The sequence below is a fragment of the Homalodisca vitripennis genome, unplaced genomic scaffold, assembly GCF_021130785.1.
Source record: "Homalodisca vitripennis isolate AUS2020 unplaced genomic scaffold, UT_GWSS_2.1 ScUCBcl_7915;HRSCAF=15794, whole genome shotgun sequence".
Taxonomy (NCBI): Eukaryota; Metazoa; Arthropoda; class Insecta; order Hemiptera; family Cicadellidae; genus Homalodisca; species Homalodisca vitripennis.
The window spans coordinates 24,737-47,775 of record NW_025784043.1 but is presented as its reverse complement, the minus strand read 5'-3'; the positions used below and the strand labels follow the sequence as shown (position 1 = coordinate 47,775).

The 23,039-nt window shown below is 33.5% G+C and overlaps 1 protein-coding gene across 1 annotated transcript; it reads right to left on the bottom strand.

Annotated features, from left to right (window-relative positions):
• Nucleotides 1-8,180: 8,180 nt before the first annotated feature.
• Nucleotides 8,181-21,646, bottom strand: LOC124374327 (glycoprotein-N-acetylgalactosamine 3-beta-galactosyltransferase 1-like). The gene is given in 9 exon segments (XM_046832562.1): nucleotides 8,181-9,118; nucleotides 10,259-10,381; nucleotides 10,383-10,417; nucleotides 10,565-10,669; nucleotides 11,071-11,189; nucleotides 12,602-12,740; nucleotides 17,304-17,456; nucleotides 21,207-21,316; nucleotides 21,452-21,646. Coding segments are annotated over 9 exon segments (1,128 nt in total). The 5' UTR covers nucleotides 21,619-21,646; the 3' UTR covers nucleotides 8,181-8,941.
• Nucleotides 21,647-23,039: the final 1,393 nt, after the last annotated feature.

Genomic DNA, 23,039 nt, shown 5'->3' with positions numbered 1-23,039 from the left:
TCGGTGGCAACTTTTAATCTTTAAGCCATTGAACTAAAAAAGGAAAGCTTTTAAATTTACTTTTACAAATGTGAATAATGTTTCTCTCAGTGTATCTTCATTATTATAGTAAACCCTGATTATCGGAAAGACTTGAGAAATAATTAAAAGTTTTAATAGCCTCGAATAGAGAAGCTATGGAAAGAACACACAATTTGGGCAAGCGGCAATCCCAATATTATACCAAACATATTTATTGCGACAGCTGTAAATGGAGATGAACACCTCAACTGTTCCCCCTCCCCGCCATCGGCCAACAGCAATGCAGAAACCCTCCTCCTCACTAGCCGCATGTTAAAACATAACTGTACCTTCACCATCCTTCCAACTCTAGTTCTTCTTATCAACATGACCTTGAGGTTCCAATGACAACAATCCTGAGATTGCATTCTGTATCTGTTGTACTACAACTGGAGTGGTGAGTCAGATGGCTTTGCATGTGCATTGTCTGTTTCATACTTCAGCGTGTCTCTTATTGATTAGTTTCTTCACTCAGAGTTCGCAAAGGAAATTACAAATTGTTCATTAATTATCTAATCTAAAACTGGTATTAGCTTTTTCTGGGCTCAAAGCCAGTTATACCCACTAATATTTCAAGTTTACAATAAATTGTATTACATTACAAGGACTTAGAAACACTTAACTTCTGTGAAAGCTCCCTACAAACACACATTTTAGACTCTTCAATATATTTTGTTTTTGTCATGTTCTAAATAAAAAAATAATTAATATGTTATTTTAAAAAATAATCCCACCATATATATTGTAATATGTACTTATTTACCTTTCACCACTTTAAAACAACAAAGCAATTTTTGTAATTATTTTTTATTTAGAAAAGTCATTTACAACTACAGTTAACATTTAATGCAAAAAATTATGCTGAAATAATAACATTGTTTTTGACACAAATAGAAACACTACTTTTAATTTCTGTCAAGACATAATAACATTTCAGCATTAATATTTAGTATTTATTCCAAAACATTTATATATACAAAAATAAATAAAGCTACCATTTTCTATAATATTTCACATATACGCTCTGTTTAATTTAAAACCCATTTGTGCATGTCTTACAATAGTTATATAATGTCTATTTGTTATAGCTTGCTAAACATATTTTGGCCTCATTCATCATTAACATCTTCTTGAATTTAACAATTATAACAATATTGTGCTATACTATTTTTTTAAATATAACAATCAGCTTTGAATGAAACTAAAATTATCTAATCATAAATAAATATACTTAGACATGTTTTACATTGCCTTTATTATATTTTAGGATTAACACATAGCAAAATGTGAATATCTATGAGGATAAATTTCACCAATTTTACAGTCTATAAATGTCAAAACAGTACAAAAATATGTTTAAATATCTCTGCTTAAATTAATTGCAGTTTTATATAACCTAGACTTATTCATATCAACTACTATCTAAAATACACATATCCAGAACTAACTAATACATTCGTAACTGAAACACTGAATAATACAAATAAATAAACAGGAACATGGATAGCTGATAAAAAAACTTTTAATTGAACTTATACTAAGCTAAACTGTAGGTTTTCTTCGCACTAAAAACACACGCTTTTCTTCATTATTGGAGTAAAATTATTTTAACCTTGATGACATGTCAATTTATATATATATATATATATATGTGTGTGTGTGTGTGTGTGTGTGTGTGTGTGTGTGTGAATTTGAATAATTTAAATTTTAAAAGACCATTAAACATTTTTAATTATTATGTGAATTAGAATTATAGAGTGTGTTAAGAAATTAATTTTCAATATTTTTATTTAAAAAAGAAACACTGACCTTGACAGGGTAAAGGCAAGATATGGAGACATGGGCATGGGACATTGACCTTGACAGGGTTAGACAAGGTATAAGACATGGGCATGGGACATTGACCTTGACAGGGTGAGACAAGGTATAAGACATGGGTATGGGACATTGACCTTGACAGGATGAGACAAGGAATAAAGTATGGGAATGGGACATTGACCTTGACAGGATGAGACAAGGTATAAGACATGGGGATGGGACATTGACCTTGACAGGGCGAGACAAGGTATAAGACATGGGGATGGATCATTAACTTTTACATGGTGAGGCAAGGTTAGGACGTATTCAGATTGCTCTAGGAAATCCTACAGGTGCGGCTGTATTGACGTGTGTAGTCGTAAACTATAGTATTAGACAATGTTTTATAATGTTACCTTGTTTACTTTAAGGTATTTTGGCTCATATATCGTGGATCAAAATTTTGAATAATTTAAAATAAAAATAGAAATTAACTACTGTATTTTAACACTATACCTAATTCAGATGTCAAGGAATCAGATGAAAAGTTCAAATTATACAGGATTCTTATACAAAAATGTTCAAATTATCTAAGTTCCACCGTATAAGTTTATGACTTTAGAAGTAAGATTTCCTTTGAAATCAATATAAATGTTTAATTAGCTAAACTTGAACAAACAGTATATTTTATTAATATTGTCGTTAAAGTTTATTATTGGTATTTATATATATTGTGTACTGAGTGTATAAATTATGCATATTTATGTAGTATCTGTAATTATTTATTTCACTAATATTATACAAAGTACTTTATATAATATAAATTGATGTGTACTTTAACCCTTTAAGGAGTGCGTGTAAACTATATATAATGAGTAAGGACGTCATATGACACATATTCTTATAATGGCTCAAAAGAGTGAAATGATATGTTGTTTAGCCTCTCTAGTTTCAATTGCCTTTAACACATTGACTGCGGTGTAGTTTCACCCCGCTCTAGCAAGTGGCTACACCACACTAAACAGTAAACGATCGCGCCGCACCCTATGTGTTAAGTAGATTAGTCTGTAAAGTGGTTCTATTTATCGGCAACATACTTAACTTCCATGTTTGTGCTCACATTCACTTGTACTCTGATTTTACCACCAGATCGCAGTAGCCACTCGAGGACGTGTTGCGCGCACATCGCTTTGCTGTCAGAACATGCCGCCACATCCTGACTAGCCATCCCTTGTTATATTGCACACTGTGGCCATATTTATCTTGTGAGAGTGACTTATATTTTTGTTGAGCAACCATCTAGTTTTTGTTACTGTTATCCAAATGGCAGACAATATTGATCGAATCTGTCGTAGTGAGGAAATAAGACATTTGATTTAAGACTACAGCAAAAGTGATCAAATTGCAGTTAGTGAAGATCAAGTTTTGCACTCTGATGAGGACCTTCTTGACGATTTTGATGAGGATTATATATGAGACAAGCATGGTACATGATTCAACCGACTTGGTAGATTTTATTCCAGGTACAGATGAAAGTAACACCGAATTAGAGAACTTTCTGCCAGCGTCTCAATCTGTAAGTAATCTTGACATTTGTAATACATGTTAGTGGAAGCTTAATGATGATTTTGAACCAAAAGTATTTGAATTTGATCCCTAAAAACTATGGACTTAGCATAGATTTAGAAAAAAAAAACGAGACCAGGGAAATTTATATATTCCACTCTTTATTTAATTATGACCTGGTATCTCACATTGCAGAGGAAACTAACAGATATTATAAAGTGTTTAGATAAGGAAGGGGAAATATCAGAATACTCAGAACTAAAACGATGGACAGACACTAATGCAGACGAGCTGTATTGTATTTTTTTGCAATTTTGTTTCTTATGCCTCATTGTAAAAAAAATTTCAATGAAGCAATATTGGAGTACTGATCCACTTCTGGAAACACCTTTATTTTCTAAAGTTCTCAGATTCCTTCTTTTACTGAGAATGCTTCATCTGGATAACAATGCCCTTCAAAATGGTGGTAATGTACTGTATAAAATGAGAACTGTTATCGAAACACCCAGAAGTAAGTTTTCCTCACACTTTCAGCCAGGTAATTAATTAGTCTTGTGTTGTGGAAAAGACGGCTAAGTTTCAAGCAGTATGTCCCATCTAAGCAAAAGCGCTCTGGAATACAGCTCATTGTTTTGTGATGGTGCAACTGGAATTGTACTTGACTGCATTGTGTGCATTGGTGACAACAGTGTAAACTCAGGTGTATCAGCAAAAGTTGTTGAAACTATCATGAAACCTTATCTGGGCTTGAACCATATATTGTGTGTTGATAACTGGTATTCCAGTCCAGGTATTGCTCAGTAAAAACATAGGGGCGTGTGGTACTGGTAGGAGCAACCGCACTGGTACGCCATGCCTTCCCAAAAAATGAACAGGTGATGTTGAAGTGAGAAACGATGGACACTTACTTGCTGTGAAATGGTATGACAGGCGGAATGTGACAATGCTATCAAGTGTTCACAAACATGAAATGATAGAAATCACCAAGAGAAATGTGACTAAAGCAAAGCCATTAGCAAAGCTTATTAGTTACATGCTATAATAAAAACATGGGAGCTGTTGACAAGACCAACATGATGATCAGCTTTAATGATTCAACCTGAAAGTCAAAAAAGTGTTACAGGAAGCTTTTTTCTATCTGCTTGACATAGTTTTATTGAATGCATCTCATATTTTCAACATACATATTGGCAAAAACCAGCCTCTCATGGACTTAAGACTCTTAAGACAAATGCTGGAGCTACACTCCACTGAAAGGACATCACACCAGCAGGCGATAAGTACCCACTGCGTACATCTGGTCTACACTTTATGCGTCCTCTGCCCCAAAGTGAAGGACGAAACAGGAAAATCCAAAGGAAGTGTCACGTTTGTTTATACTTTCAAGAGAGACCGAAAAAAGCGGGGGCACCTCTTACAAGAGCTCAACCTGCAGTGTTGCTCTTTGTATATATCCGTTTTGAGGACTTTCATACTAAGAAAAAGTACTGAAATACTGACTTGTAGTAGAACATGTACTCCTTTCTTATTAAGCTTTCAAATGTAAATAAATATTTTTAAGAGATTTTAAAGTTTTTTTATTTTTTACTCCTTTTGGTAATTCTTTTTTATTTCATCCATTACTCATTTTAGCCTATCAAAAGAAGACGTCATACGACATCCATACTTCTTACAGGGTTAAATCATTTCTGACCACTCTGTCTGGCTCAAATATGAAGTTTGTAATCTTTTCTTTATAACATCTCAGAATTACCTTACATTTTACCAATTGTGATATTTTTAATAGCAATCCAATTTGAGTAAATACAATTATACAACTGGTAACTTCTAAACATTACTGTTCTTCAAATTTTTATGATTTATATGGCATATATGATTATGTGAAAAATGTCATGTAATGAATATACGTATCTCTATTTGCCTTTTCACAAATAATAATAAATCTTTTGGTGGCTAAATTTATTAAATTCAGACTTGGGACAGATGTTACTAAAGTATAAGTATAAATATATTTTGATAACAAGGTTGAGGACACAAACAATAATACTACAATGGACAAAGTTTTACATCTTATTTCTTGTAATAATTTGGATGGAAAATAATTACAATTCATTATACTTGTAACGAAGTGTTTGAGTCCCCAAGTAATAAAAAGGGAAAAACAATACTTGGTCGTAGAAAATCAAAAGAGATAAGACAATTTATGTAAATGGGATTAGAAAATGTATAATAAATCAAGCAATGCCCTACTGCTTGCCAGCCCCCACCATAACAGGCAACCCCCACCACAACTCTTTTACTAGTGGAGCTGGCAAGGCAGTCGGGCCCTAGCGGCCTGACCAGTCGGACTGGCGTGTTGAGCCCCCGACACCCCCGCATGGGCGTGTTGAGCCCGCGGGACACCGGACGGGCGTGTTGAGCCCCCGGTACCTTGTCGGACAGGCGTTGAGCCCCCGACACCCCCGCATGGGCATGCTGAGCCCGCGGGACACCGGACGGGCGTGTTGAGCCCCCGTACCGGTACTCGTCGTCGGACAGGTGTGTCGAGCCACCGGCATCTCCGCAGGGGCGTGTTGAGCCCGCGGAACATCGGAAGGGCGTGTTGAGCCACCGATGTCATTAGTAACAGATGTGGTTGGATGGGGATGGCCCCCCACTCCTTCCACATGTTATCTGATACATATAAAGAGAGTTTGTATGTTTTCAGATTCATTCTGATGCAGGATCGCTACCTGATCAGAAGTACTCGGAGTCGTGATTTTGGATGTGATGGTCTGCCAGCCAGTCGAGAGGACACGGAGCTACGGGACATCATACGCCACTGTTTCAACCGGGGACCATAGAGTCATGACAGCTATGCTGATCTCGGAAGCCTGCTACTAGACCTCGAGCACTTCAACGGAGGTTAAGGAGCTTACGGGGGCTACCAGTCGATCCCAGGACTGCACCTGACGAGATCGTGGTTCGATACCCAGCTCGGCCATCCAGCTCCAGGTCCAGTGCGGGAGTTCTCAAGGGAACACCAAGTTGTAAATATTAGAGTTAAGGAATCAGAGCTCATTTGTATATAGTGTACATAGACTGGGGATAGATGTAATAAAGCAGACCAGTGTTTCACTTAAACTGTGTTTCTCATTTTAGTTTAGTGACCCAGGATAGAATCCCCTTACAAAAGACTAGTGCGGAGGTGGGTTTTCCCGCGGGATAGAAGTGTTTAGTGAGAGAGGGGAAAACCCCTTACATACTGCTACTGTATACAAAGATTTTAATAAATATACAGATTGTTAATGTTTATTTTAACAATAAAAATTACTTTTTCAGTTATTTTCCATTGAATTCAATAAGAAATATTAACACTTCCAACTAGAATTCCTGGATGTTGGTGTTTCCTTGTAATTGCATTAATGCTTAGCTTTAAATTATATATTGTCTCAATATGGCTGCTATCTACGTTTGTCTATAGATTCTTGCTATACATTATAATGTGAATTACTAGATGAAAAAGAAAAGAGTTAATATTTATATTTTTAAGAGTGTAAACTAAAAACGGCAAAAACACTTTTCTTTAAATTAACAAACACATATATTTTGTAATTAAACTGCATGTATTTATATAAGGTTTTTTTGTATGACAGTGCAGGTATTGCCAATTGTAAATAAACTGTTACATCAAATTTTACTTTTGTTCCTAACACATACAATAACATTTTTGTCACACATACTTTTGTCATTTTCACAGTTTTTATTAAGCTTACTTCATTTAAAAACTCTTAAGAGCCCATAATTCTATTTAGGTTTGTCAAAATTTAATATAAGATTCTGTGAAGCAATTTTAAGAGATGAGATCTAAGATCATTCTTTAATAAAAACTACACCTATATTCTATTTAGAAGTAGAAGTGGAATAACAGTTGCATAAGATTTTTAAATTGAAGTTTAAAATAAAAGTTTAAAAAAATGGTTGCATTTTAAACTTGACATATTTTTGCAATCTTTTTAAACTTAGACTAACAACTGAGCCAAGTCTGAATTGAATACGTCGAGCCTAAATATACCTAATTATTAAAGATGTAGTTTTATCTGTTAAACATGTACGAACAAATCAACAATAAAAAGAAAGAAATTAAGATATTTTAGATATAATTACTAATATTTCATACTATACACTATTAAGCGTTTTCAAACTAGCATCATCTTACAAATAATATAACATTAAAATGTGTGTATTTTTTATAATTTTTGTCACGTCCTAATAATAGGACGTCTAACAACTGAGAGTTTAATAAAAAGGGATGCCGACAACTGTTGTTTATAAGTTAGTCATACATGTAAATGTTTTATTGCTCACAAATTGATTACACCAAAAATGTCTTTTATTATTTTTGTAAATGCTTACCTGATTATCACAATTAAAACAAAACTGCATAAAATAATAAAAACTAATGCGTTTCAGTAACTAATTGTGTAAAAAGCTAACAATATTTTAAAGACTTAGAGTTGTTCCATAGACTAACAATATGTACACCTAATTATTAATGAACTTGTAGAAACATGCACCATTCAAATATAGACTATATAGCACATTTCAGTGTTAATCTTTCACAAGCTTACTCACAATAACAGAATTTTGTAAATGTGCGTTAAAACGATCACAATATACAAAACTACAAAATTAAATAAAAACAACAATATACTAAAGCGGATTTTAAATAAATTAACATTCTATACGGAGTGTTAACTCTGTACACTTAAAACATGTTGACACTTCTTTGATATGTACAGTTTAATTCATATTAAGAAAGAACTTCGTTTACAAATAATAATACAAATGGTTATATTATATTCAAAATTGAACTGAATAGAACCCATCCGAATTCATGAGCTCAGATTATATGTCATATAATTTAAATTTAGTTAAAAACCAAACAAATTACGAGGTGAGCCATGTCACTTGACACTGGCTATAATGTTACTCAGTATCATTTTGACTATAGTTGTAGTTAGTCAGCTGCCTGTTGCAACAACACTGTTTTGAGGCTATGTTGAAGTTAAAAATGTATACATTGTTAGAAGCGATTTTATATGAGAAGTAAACAACTAAATACGTTAATACAATAATTTTAACTTCTCATAAAATTAATAATTTGTGTTTAAATAAATGTTTGTCAAGTATCTATGGCCCACATGTAGTTCTTTATTGAATTCTATAGTGATGGTTGCTAACTTAATGGACCAGAGACTGAATATTTTCAGTTTCACTATAAACTGAAAAACAAAAAGTTTTAGAAACTAAATAGCATAAAATAGAAATGTTACGCATAACTTGTAGTAATTATGGCTTATTGCTAGGTTTGAATTTGTTGGTTTCATACTAAAAATCCAATTACCTTGCAGATGCCGAAAAACAGAAAAAAGGAACTAGCTTTGAGCTGACAGCTACAGCTACACATGAAGATTAACACTGACACACAGCACGGCAGAGTGTATGGCACAGACATGAGCGAGTCCCCCTCTTATCACTACCTGTTATCAGCTGACAGCTGCTGTGGCTGGGGGGTGTGGGGTGTCGGCCCAGGTCTCACATAGTGGTTGATGCCGTACGGCCGCAGATGGTAGATGAGATATTCCAGTACATACATCTGGTTCGGTGAGACGTAATGGAATGATATGGCACTGTCTGAACAACAGTCAAGTCCCTGCAACATTTAACAGAAACGTATACTCTTGTTCATTGAATTAAACTATTTTCACAGCACGTTTCATTATGATAAAAAAGAAACAAAATTTGATTTAACTTAAACTTAATAAAATATCAAAATTCCCACTTGAACACAAACTGAACTGCATACCATGCCATTTGTGACCAGATTCAAAGCTTTTTTGCTGTAATTAATGAAATGTAAACTCGATCTGAAGTTATACTCGTCCTAAGGTAAAATTTACCAAAATTGGTAAGGGCAATTATGTGAGACCTATGTGGAACATAATATTGTTGGTTAGGTTTAGTAAAAATTGAATCTTACTTCCCAAAAATCCTAATAAATGATACACACACATACACACATTAGTTTATGGGATATGTCAAGGACATTAATTTTTTTACTTTTCATTAATTATTTGAGAAAGTTATTTAAAATATATAAAATAATGTTATATATTAAGTTTGTAACTCACTTAAAACCTTTTTAGGATAATTTCATTTTTACATGAGAGATTTTAACTATTTTTCAAAATAGTTTTTAACCATTATTTGGATACTTGTAGTCATTGACCAGTTTACAGTAAAAAAAGAAAACATTCCACTAGTAAAGAAAATCATATCTGTACATCGTTTTGAGCATCATCATCACAATCATCATCACTACTATTAGAATCGTTTTTGTACTGCACACTCTCTATGTTTGTACTCATTGCATTTAATCACAAATCTCTGTAATCTGACTCAGGACTTCATCTGTCTGACATTCCTTGCATCTCACATCTCATAGTTGGCAGGTCATCAACGGTTTTTAAACATTTTAAATAGACATAGTAGACACAAAACTAGAGCTGACAGTATCGCTGCAGTGGTATTACGTTGAAACAGCAGTTACTTCACGCAAGCAACAGGTAAATATTTTTAATGGTATATTGAAGGTCTAGTTGTACTATGTTGTTTGAAATCTATTTAAGTTATTTTAATTCAAGTTTTCTTTATAATCAATAACTGTAAAATACACATTTTATTTTAGAAATTATATTCCACACTATTATCTTACAAATATATTTTCAAATTATAAGAATTCATATGCAATAATTATATAATTTGAAATGAGAATTTGTACACATATACCTACCTCAGGACTCGGGTAATATATGTAATGCCAATACCAAAAGTTTGGATCTGAGTGACCCGGAATCAAATGGTGTTCTGGGACAAACGGGAAGAATCGGCCTCGACCCAGAGAATCCCGAGAGTCCCATCGCTCTCACGTTTACTCGCTCCAAACATTTTCCTGTTGGCAGAATTAACAGAGGTCTGATTCTCTGATGTCAGTGAAACTAATTAATATTCTAGAAGCTTCTACCAGTAGTTTTACACTTTAGTTTTTCAAACCAACAACATTAGATGATTTATCAATGATAGTACACTCAGTACTCACCCATTTCCACATCCTCAGCACCACCGTTGTCTTCTCGACAGAACTTCTTGTTAGGCAGACCCTCTTCGATGAATCTCCTTACTGCTTCTTTACTCAAAACGTATCCTAGAAATGAACAAGAAAATCTTTATTTAATCACTGAAATGCTACCTGAAACGACTTTTAAGGGTCTCCATGGGTAAATTTGGAAAGTTGAGTTTTGAAATACTAACTGCCAGTAATTTTTACCTTACTCTCCAAATCCAAAGGAATATTACTCCACTTCATGGTTGCCTACTATAATCAATTGTGGAGAGTTGTTAGCATTTATTCTAACTTATTGTGGCCATTTATTTCCGCACATTGTAAAACCAAAACTAGTCAAACCATATAATATGTATTTAGAGAGATGTTTCAAGTTTGCACAAAGTCTATTACCAGTAATAATTTTAACTCAATCCATTAATTCTTAATTAGTCATTAAGTTATCTCAAGTTAAATGTTTTCACGTGTAGAATAAAGCGTACCTGCTCCCCCACTCATGTAGCCCTGTTTGGTGTAAGGTCGGAATCGGCAGCCAAAGTACACAGGCTCAGACGAGTTGTGCTCTGACAGCATGTAACGCAGATTCTCCACTACTACGTATCTACACAACACATGTGAAAGTATGCAAAGTTTAATGGAAAAAATACTCAAAATTGTAGAGCATTCACTGTTTAAAGTTAACATTTAGTTTGACAATTTATAAAGCTAACAGGAATTTTCAAGATAAAACAGCATTGAACACTACAGTACAATGTTCCGAGATCTGATTTGTTCCTCAGATATACAACTAGCGACACAGAGCTGCACTGGCCGCCATCTTGACTTGAACCCAACAAGAACAATGTTAAACCTCAAACACTTTAACATCCTTAGTTTCTTTATCATAGAATTATGATACATGTCTCATTTTTAAAGGTATAACTATTACGCATCCAAACACTTTTTAAGTTTTTTAAAATATAATTTTTTATGCAGTTAACCTTTCAGGACGAGTGATCTATTTATAGACCGCAAAGTTTGTTGTTCAATTCTTTATAACACTGATTCAGATTCAGATAATTCTTTATTCATAGGTATTGCAGTCAATACATTGAATAGTGTCATTAACTTAAGTATTCAACATTTCTTAAAGATGAAAGGGGCTATATGTAGACTGCATTAGCAAGAATAATCTTCCCCGAGCTCGTTGTAGACACTAATAACCACGTAATTGTTTGTTTTAAAGACTATTTCTTAAATCCAGTACTCATTTACCAAGTTTAAAAACTTGAGCCAAGACAAGAATATTAAACCATTTAGAACAGTGACCTACACTGTAAATGTTTCAAACCTAAAACCAATGTAACTTTTTAAATAGTAACATTTGGCATTGTACTCTACTAATAAAGACCTTTATTGTGATGGCACTACTCGACTTATGCACTCATTTAAGGTTTCCTTCTGACTCCTTGCGCGCCATCCCCCTGACATGGTAAAATAATGGTAGTTACTGCTAAAAGTAGATTTATAGGTGCAGTAATGATGTACCAATTTTTATTACTTTATCTATAATAGTTCATGAATTATCAAGCCTGTGCAGGACATTTTTAACATCCTGTATATATTCACTTAACTATTGCACTTTTGGGTAAAGTCAGATAGCATTTCAGGATACGGGAACATGCATTTTCTTACTATTCAGTTTTATTATCTCACTTTTAATAAAAAAATAAGTTTAGAATTATTCTGTTCAATTGAAGAGAATTAACTGAAGAGACAATCATGGTTTGTCAAGTCAACGATAGTAAAAATATAAACAGCCTCCTTCATAAAATGCTTATTTACAGATGAACGAAAATTATTGGCAATAATAATAAATGAGACTAGTACATTTTCAGCTGTACATTTAATGTAAGGCAACACATAAATTTTATCAACAAGCACAACAAAACATCTTTTATAGTCTCATTACTTTATGCAGAGTTACTCTGAGCTGATAACATCATCACCTTCGACTAGCACAAGTCTACTCACGTGTCATCGTCAGCTTTCAGGAACCAGTCCACAGAGTCCAGGTAGTGGTGGTAGACGTACTTGAATGCCTCCTTTGTCTTCGCCCACAAGTTGTCCCTTCCTTCTCCCACAGGCAACGCTATCGTAGGCAGTGTCGTATCTGATTAGCAAAACAAATAAGTTAATCAAAAAATCACTACAATTCACAACAAAGTCTGTGGAATGGTTAGGAATTATGAGAAGGAGTAATGCCTTAAATGCCAAATTGGACACTGTAATAAAATACACATTATAGACACTTCAAAGAATTTGGGTTCTTTAAATGATATGACATTACCAATGCAGTGCAAACTCATCAATCCATTCAGCTTATCCAATGATAAGCAACAGATATGGTATGTACTCCTACCAGCTAATAAACAGTAGAATTGAAGTGAACATACAAACAAATGTTCAAAAATTTTATAAGAACTGCGCATATTTACCTACCTTGAGTATTTTAAGTTGATTAGTTTTCTCACTTGAAAAATAAAATAAAATCCATGTTTAAACAATTTTAGAAACTGCATTGCAAATTTATACAATCCAAGAGCTGACACAAGTATTTCATTTTTGGAGAGGCAATTCTTTATAACACTGATATAACTATTATTGTTATTACAATACTTTTACGGACACAGCAATAAAAAGATAAATTTTACAATCTTGAAAGAGAACCTAGATACAGACATTGTTATAAACTGACACTGTGACGACTGTACAGCACAGTTCCATGTACTCAGTAGAATAGCACTTGATGACAAGACGTCAGTCACCAAGCTTGTCAGATTGTCTAGTGTCTACTCACGAGTCATTTTAATACATCTATTTTGTTACAGATGAAAAACTATCTTACTCTTCAACAAACCTACTTCACATTACTTTTTACATAATTCAAACTTACATAACTTATACACATTATCAAAAATATTAGAGAATTTAATAACAAATATTGTTTCTATCACAAATTGTTATTGGTATTTTACACACATTTTAAGTTGGTAAATTTTAGTGTATTAACAATGACAAAATGTCAGAGAAAATCAATATTTTAAAGATAGAGATATATTTTTACAGTATATATAGAGCAAACAAAATTAATTTAATATAAAATTTTTAAAAATGTTATCCCAGCCATTAAAAAAGTATCTACTTAGAATCTCAGCAATACAATTTCAATAGAGTATGACAACTAATACAAAATTAACACTAATGAACACAAATATTTAAACTTTTTTTGAATATTTAAAAAAATGTTAACGTTGTTATCCACACTATAAGTTATCTTAGGACACATCAAGAGGTAGATGAGTACGAAGTAAACACATGGTTGAATGAAATGAAAAATTGTCTTTACATTTGAGGTAGAGTCAGGGCTATTAAGCCCTCTCATCCACTCAACCTCAGAGAATACACATTTCAAGGTAGAAGGGGTTTTGTTTCCACTTTCAGGGTGTCTAGCAATTATAATAACATAAATTCAAGACCCTTTATTATAATTTCATGACCTCAAACTTTATAAAAAAATGTCTAAATTTAAAACAACTCTAAGCGATAGTGCACAGGAGTCAGGCATGCCTGGGAGCAAACTAATTTGTTATAGAAAATGTTGATCTTATGCTTTATTAACTTATATAAACACAACTACATTAGTACTTACAAGTAAAATGGTGGTCAAAAACAGATAACAAAACATTTGAATTTAAATATAAATATACAGGGTGACTGCCGGGAACCGGACGAATTTGCAAACAGCTGTTACATTGTTGTTACACGTTCTAGGGAGATTGAGGTTATGTCATTGTTTTGAGTGAGCTTTACCATTTTAGTCACGATGGATCAGTGGTCAGTTCAGCATCGTGTTTTTGCATATGACACATTTATTAAAAATGGCGAATCCGTTATCAAAACACAGCGTATCTTCCGACGCCACTTTAATATTGCGCGAAATGACACGGTTCCAAGCCGGAATACATTGCTAAGATGGGTGCATAAGTTCAGAACAACAGGAACAGTATCAAAGAAAAAGCTACCCGGTCCAGCAAGAACAGTGAGAACACCAGACAACATCGCTAGAGTGAGAACTGCTTTGATGAGGAGCCCGGGTCGCTCTGCACGAAGACACGCACAAGAGCTAGTACGACGAATTAAACAAATTAGCAATATAGATATGGGTAAATCAGCCTACCATTCTCTCTTTGAGTCCCACCTTAGATATGGATTAATTGTATGGGGAAGTACAACAGCAACAAATTTACAAAGAGTATTAGTAATACAAAAGAGAACCATCAGAGCTCTTACTGGACTGAGACCACGTGACAGTTGCAGGGAAACCTTCAGAGAACTGAGAATTTTAACAGTAGTAGCTCTTTATATAATTGATACTATGTTGCACTCTGTAACAACTGGACAGACTAGAACTGGAGACCATCACTGCTACAACACAAGAAATAGACACCACTTTGCTCTTGAAACACACCACCTAAGTTTATATGAGAGGAAACCATCATACAAAGGAGCAATCTATGTATTTTTAATAAGTGTAAGGGTTTTGGGGAAAAAATTGTATATTCTAAAGTAGTGGAGATATTTCAATAATTTTTTCGACAATTTTTTCTGCATGAAGTGACTAACAATAAGAAAATAGGTTTTACTTTGTGCAAATCAAAAATAGGTTTGTTAACACCTATAAATAAAAAAAGTTTTTGAAAAAAAAAAAATTTTTTTGGTTTACAGGAATTTTGTGTAATTTAAAAAAATAGATCAGTCCACACATATAGATACATGTATTTACAAGTTATTGCTTAGGAGATTGCAACTTATTTCAATAATTTTCTTCAATAAATGGCTGAGATACGAGGAAAAATAATAATAATGGTAAAAATTAGAAAATAGATAGAAGCAGAAAAAGATAACTTAACGACAGAGAACAGGCCAATTAAGCAGTAATGAAACAATGTTTTGTCTCTAACTCAGTTATTTCATGGTCTTATTAAGTTTGAAAGTTCATGAGAACTATTCTAAAACTTACTCATACTAAAAAACTAAAAATAAATTATTTTGCACACAGAAGAAATGTTACAGAACTGCTGACAAGTCTAACAAACATGTTTGGTGAGGCACACTCCATGTAAGGCTTTATTACATTTGACACAGGCAGTTCTGGATCTCTTCATTTTACCACGACTTTGAAGACTAATTTTACTGCATACAGCACAACATTTTTCTTGTTTCCCTGGTAACTTGAATATTCCATAAGTTTGAGTAGAAGAGCTGGCAGCCGGCTGGTTGTCTGGAGCATCACCGCCACCACCAGTACCACTGGGAGTCTTCATCCGTAGCCATTCCTCAGTTATGTCTCTAATAACTGACACAACAAACTGATATCTAGTCATAGGCTTACCTAAACAATTTAGTTTATACAGAATATACGAATTTAGAACCATTCGTCCAAAAACGTTGAATACAACTTTTTTTCCAGAATTTGACTGTAATTCTGTAATTCAGACTGTAATAAATCTTCAATACTATCCTCGTTCAAATGTCTTTTAGTCATTTTGAAGCACGATAATCGTCTAAACACAATGAACAAAACGTAAACAAACTCGGCAGGCCGCGTCAGTCAGCTGGCGCTGGCGATCGCGATCGCGTGTTGGTCGCGGCTAAGAGCTAGCGCTACCAATTGCGCAATTTATCATTTCCCACTCCTCCGTGGATTAAAATTTTACTAAATTCAAACACGATTGTGAATGTAGAAACTATCAATAGATGTGGAGTCAAAATTTGGTTGAATCAAAGTTATTAATTAATTTCTTATACCCATAAAACCAAACTACTGATAAATCGTTAGTTGGTATTTTTAGCCTGAAAAACAAACTAACGATATATCGTTAGTTGGTCCTAAAAGGGTTAACATTCAAAATATATTATACAGTTATAAAACTAAACTTATCTAGATCTTAATGCCTATAAATAGCTTAAGAACATTTACAAGTGTCTCTTCTGTATGAAAAAAATCATTCATAAATTAATTTTAAATAAAAATAAATGTATACAATAAATGAATAAAACACAACTTACCTCTTCTATTGGATCAATGAAACAATGTTATCTACCACCAAAACAACACGCATAACTGCCAACTGCGCCTTACAAAATCGCAAAAACAAAAAAAACCATTTCTAGGAACGGAATTTAAATGTTAGGAGAAGTGGGTGGAGGGAAAACGAAATAATTTCGCTCTGACACCTTGTTGCCATGGCTCCGACACGAACGTCACTTATTCATTGAAGGAACTATCAACAAAAAAGGGTATCGTAGTCCATCGTTGTCCACTCTAATTAGAACCAGAACATAACCTAGAAACTAAGAGATTTTTTCACTACTGCCTAGTGAAAGACAAAATTCTTTTCCTGACTTTTTATGCAATATATATGGTAAATTCAGCCTTTTCACGACTTTAATAAATTTCTATACAAATTCCCGACCGCTAGACACTCTGTATTTCTTTCGCCACCCTTTCAGCCAGTTACTAACAGTAAAAAACTTAAAAGTTAATAAAAATCTTTAGAAGGCCTAGCCTTCTAACTGTTAATGCAAAGTTTTCACTGTTAGGTAGATTCCCTCAACTAGTATACGAAACTGTAAGTTTTGTGAAAACTATCAATAAAAGTGCACATTTTACCATTTTGTGAGCTCATGAAGAGGAGAATGTTGCAGCGTTTCCCCCAGGTGGCCTTGACATGGCGAGCTTTCTTCTGATGGTTCCCAGGGGATGTCATGATCCAGCAGAGCACTCGCACTTTGTTATACAGCTCCCTTGCCACGAGATCTTCATCTGAACATCACAATCAGTCTTGATGCTATGATGATGTTTGCAGTCTTTCAAAATATTTCTGTTAATATAATCTGGAGTATGTCTGTTACTTTTGGGGATAGGGCAGCTAGGAGACCTTACATATTGGATCAAACGGGAAACAATAAATTAAATTTAAAGGAATTATTAAATTTAAAGAATAAAGCTTGTGTTGCCAGTTCCTTCTTTTGATTTAACTCCCTCTTGCAGTTGTAAAATGGAAAGAGAATGAAGAACTGATTTCTGAACGAACATATGCACAAGTGTACTCTACAGACTAAGTGTACCTACTTAGTGATAACCTCAAGTCCACAGTGTGGATATCTGTGATCAGCACATTCAATAATGTTAAGAAATAATAATGGCTACAAGATAGTGTTTTAAATGTACTTGTAAGTAAGAATAGTATGTGAAGTGAAAATCTTGAATGTAAGTATTGCTCTCGTAAAACAATTTTAATAAGATGAGAAAAATGGAATGAAAAGTGGAATGTGAAAAAAATTGAGGAAATATGAACATTCTACAACCACAGTTAATAATCAAGTGCTGTAAAACTTTGATCACCTGTGGATATTTTAATCACAATGTTACGAAGAAAAACAAATTACAATAAGTGGAAGTCTAAGGTAATACCACTCCTCAGAGGGTTCACTTCTGGCCACTTTTTACTTCCAGTTGAACCTACACTGGATAAAGTCAGAAGTCAAAGTCAAAAAATCTTTATTCGTTTTAGTTACAATGATGTAACATTTGAATAGTGTCAGTTTAAACTAGCTAAAAACTAATATAAAATAAGCCTATAATAAAACTAAAATAAAACTACCTGATTTGCAAATCAAAATATTCATCTAATGAATATAGAGCCTTGTCTATCAAGTATGCCTTAAGCTTTCTTTTAAATATTTTATGTTCTGTTTCTTGTTTGATAGCAAGTGGAATGGATTTAAGAAATTTGGATCCAATGTATGTTGGTTTTTTCGTGTAAAAATTTAGCCTATGGTGAGGTATTAAAATATCATTTTTATTACGTGTATTGTACAAATGAATTACGTTGGTCATACCAGTATTTAAGTTTTTAATTTTAGAGCACATAATTGTATCCATTATATATTGACCGTAGACAGTTAAAATTTTGAATTCCTTAAAATATTCTTTCACAGAATCATTTATTTTTAGTCCTAATATAATTCTCAGAGATTTTTTCTGTATCCGGAGAATTTCATCAAGATTTGATTTTTTCGTAGCACCATAAAAACAGAGGCCATATGCAATATAAGAGTGTATATAGGAGAAATAGATTGTCCTCAATGTATCAGTGCTACAGATAAAAGACATCTTCGTCAAAGCATAAATTCATAAAAAAAGCATGAATTTAATTTTGTAATCAACAATTGTACGTGTTGATCCCAATTAAGATTTTCATCAATAGTCAGACCTAAGAATTTGGTACTCTGATTTTTCGTTACTAGTTGGTTATTTACTATGATCATTGGCTCAATTATTTCCTTTTTTTGTTGGGTTTTAAAAAGATATATAATTTGTTTTATTTATATTTAATTTTAAATTGTTTTCATTTAAAAAAGCATTAATGTTATTCAATTCCAAATATGAAAGCCTCTCTATCTCATCTACTGAATTAGATGATAATTTGAGGTTTGCATCATCTGCATATAAACACAGGTTTTCTTGGGGAATGTGTTTTAAGCTAAGGTGCATATTTTTCAAGTAACACAAGAATAGCAATGGTCCTAAAATTGAACCTTGCGGAACTCCAAAAACTATTTTTTTTAAGTTTGGAGGATACTCTCGAGATTTTATTTGGTAAGGATATTGAAGGAATTTCTACATATTGAAATCTATTATTAAGGTAAGATTGAAACCATTTTAAATTTGTTGAATTTATTCCTAAACAATTTAATTTCTTAATTAAAATTGAGTGGTCTACGCTATCGAAAGCCTTCGAAAGGTCCATAAAAATACCTAGTACATGTTCCCCTTTATCAACAGAATCTATTATCGACTCTAAATATTGTACTGCAGCACTTATTGTCGATCTACCAGTACGGAATCCATGCTGGTTATCGTCTAATAGATTATGTTCCTCTAAAAACGCCATTAGCTGAGAGTGAACGATTCTTTCATAAATTTTTGATGTTGAGGGAAGTAGAGATACTGGACGGTAATTTGATATTTCTTTTTTGTCATCTTTTTTATGTATCGAAAAAATTTTGGCTATTTTTAATTTATCGGGGAAGATGCCAGATATAAATGACGAATTTACTAAATGTGCTAGTATTTCACACAGATGTTCTCTAGCAGATTTTAAAAGTATAACTGGTATTTCATCAATTCCACTTGAATAATTATTTTTCATTAAGCTTAATACATTATTGACATCCCTAGCAGTCACAGGTTTAAATCTAAAAGTTGGTTTTCTTAAATTATCATTTGAAAATTTGTTAGATGTCTCATCAAGGCAGACATGCTGGAGACTATGTTGGCTAGATAAATCAACCATATTTACAAAATAATCATTAAAACTGTTTCCAATATCTGTAGGGCCTGTTAATGTTTTATTACCTACTTTAATTTTAAAGTTATCATAATGTTTTTGCTTCCTACTTCAGAGTTAATTATGCCCCATACTGTTTTTACAATATTTTCCGACTTGAGAATCTTATCATTATAATATGCTTTTTTTGTTTCATTAATGTTTTTCCTATAATCCATCAGTTTTCTTTTCAATTTTGTGTTCGTGTCTTTATCTTTAGATTGTCTAAATTGTTTACTTAACTGAACCAGGTTGGTTTTTTCTTCTTTTAACGAATATGTTATCCATTTATTATTTGAATTTCTCTGTTTAATTGTTTTCATGGGGAATGCTTGATTGAAATAGAATTTGAGTAAATAATCAAATTTATCATATTTTTCCTCAACTGAACAAAAATATATATCATACCACGATTCTTTTGATAACAAATAAGAAAAAGTCCGTAGATTTTCTTGCGAGTAACAACGTTTCTGAACAATTGTAAAAGTATTATTATTTACGGTATGTTCTGGGCATCCGAATTCGAGAATTCGTCCATCATGATCTGAGAGACATGTTACACATCCTTCTACAGAAATTAGATTTGGTAAACGCTTTTTGGCAAAGAAATTATCAATAGCGGTTTTCTGAAATGTTTGTTACTCTAGTTGGAAACTTGACTAAATATTCCATATTATGACTAGCCAACATGTTTTTCAGCATTGTCTGCTCTTTAGAATTAACTAAAACATTTATATTTGTATCTCCAGCACAAAAAACAGAGCAATCTTTATATAATTTGATTAAATAATTTAGAAGTTGACTTAATTTATCCAAAAATATTTTTACACAAGATGCTGGAGATCTATTAAAGTTACAGCAAAAACCAATGTGTCAATTAAATCTGGACAACCTTATGGAGAGGCTGGTCCACAGTTGGCTTTCTCTTCCGAGAGGACTTGACTTGAGATTAGTGGCCTAAATTTTCCCTCATGAATCTCGACAGGAGGTAAGAGAACCAAAGAAAGGTATACCACTAGAGTTTGGTTGTGATATTTTGTCACTTTGGACCCCATACCCTGTATTCTCTAAGCTGTAAAACCCTTTGGTTATTCCAAAACAGACGGCCTAGTAATCGGCCTCAAGGCCACACACATTAGGCTTCTATCAAAATGTCCAAGACCCTGACAAATATTTCACACCTTTATGGAACTCCTCGTCATGACCGTGTGACCCCACTTCTCCCTTCAGCTCTGGCAAATTGTCCATGTGGCTGTGATGGTGAGGGTCACCCACAATCCTTTCTGGTTCTCTAAAACACGCACCAAAGAAAACAATTACTATGAACAATACGTTCATGTACACAGTTTACCGAAAAAAATTAAAAAGTCTTCTTTATTAATGTCGTACATCGACAATTACATATATTAAGAAAAGTTATAATTACCTGACGGGAAACATTGCCATCTCGCCGATGTGGTATGTGGAGGTGGTGAGAACGATGTAGGCGAACATGAAACCGAATGTGATGCCTATAGCGAGGGTCAGTACAAAAGTCCGACCCACCATCGGCTGTCTTGTAGCTGGAACAACAATTATTGTTAAGGTTAACATGCAACTCAATATCTATGTACTTCTTCGCTAAACACGTTGTGTGCTAAAGGGAGTTGTTAGGAAGTAAGGCAAATTTGGTAAATTTCATTTTTTGTTTTCTTATACATTATTTGTAAGCAAATTTTCAGAAATCTTTAAGAACAACTCAGTTTCAATAATTTACTTCTTATAGTAACTTAAAAAATATTAATTCAATGAGAACTTTAAGCATATTATCTTTTATCTTTATTCAAACCTAATTTCACACTAGGGATATATAAACATTTATACCGCACTCAAAGGGTTGCTGTAGGTAAGAAGATAATATGGGTTAAGAATATAAACAAAACATTTCTAGTGATTCCACAAGGAGTTACAGACATTTAATGTAAGTATTAGACTAATCTTGTAATTAAGGCCACAGAAACATAGCTACAAAATAAGGATACAAAATTTCCACAGAATATACATAAATAGGACTTAAAAGAAGTGATCCATTTATTATAAATTCTTGTGTAATGATCAGAAACTAATATGTACATGAAAGATTACTTAAGAGAGTGACACATTTCTAATAAATTCTCGTGTAATGATCAGAAACTAATATGTACATGAAAGATTACTTAAGAGAGTGACACTTTTCTAATAAATTCTCGTGTAATGATCAGAAACTAATATGGTGGTGGCTCATAGTGCCTAAGATCACAGCGCCACAACGTGAATTTGCTCACAGCGCCACAACGTGAATGTGCTCACAGCGCCACAGCTCATAGCGCCACAGATTTGGCCGGAGTGCTCACAGCGCCAACACAACCGAATAAATAATCGGGTCCATGCTCACAGCGCCACAGCTCATAGCGCCACAGATTTGGTCGAGTGCTCGCAGCGCCAACACAACCGAATAAATAATCGGATCCATGCTCACAGCGCCACAGCTCATAGCGCCACAGGTCATAGCGCCAAAGATTTGGCCGCAGTGCTCACAGCGCCACAGCTCATAGCGCCACAGATTTAAGAGTGGGGGAAACACCCGCTGGAGGGGTAACCCGCCTTCCCTGTACCAACCTCCAAAGTTAAAATTCCCGTGATAACCAAGAAACATTGTTTCTATTGTTTGAACCGGTATTTTAAAACCTATTATGTGGTAATCACGCTTGTATTAATTAATTAACCTTTGTGTGTATATCTGTCTTTATAATGTTTAAAAATAGATTGTTATTGTTAATGAAATAATAGTAGAACAGGTATTAATTATCACGAATTGATTGTAGTTTTTTTATTTTCTGTACGCATCAGCTTTATGTCATTGTGAATTTGCATGTTGTATATTGAATTGTAATCGCTTTAAAATTAGTCCTCACACTCGTACATGCATAATTGTTGTTAATATGCCATTTTGAACTACGTGTGGGCTATGTGAATACTTTTTGGTTTTAGTTAAA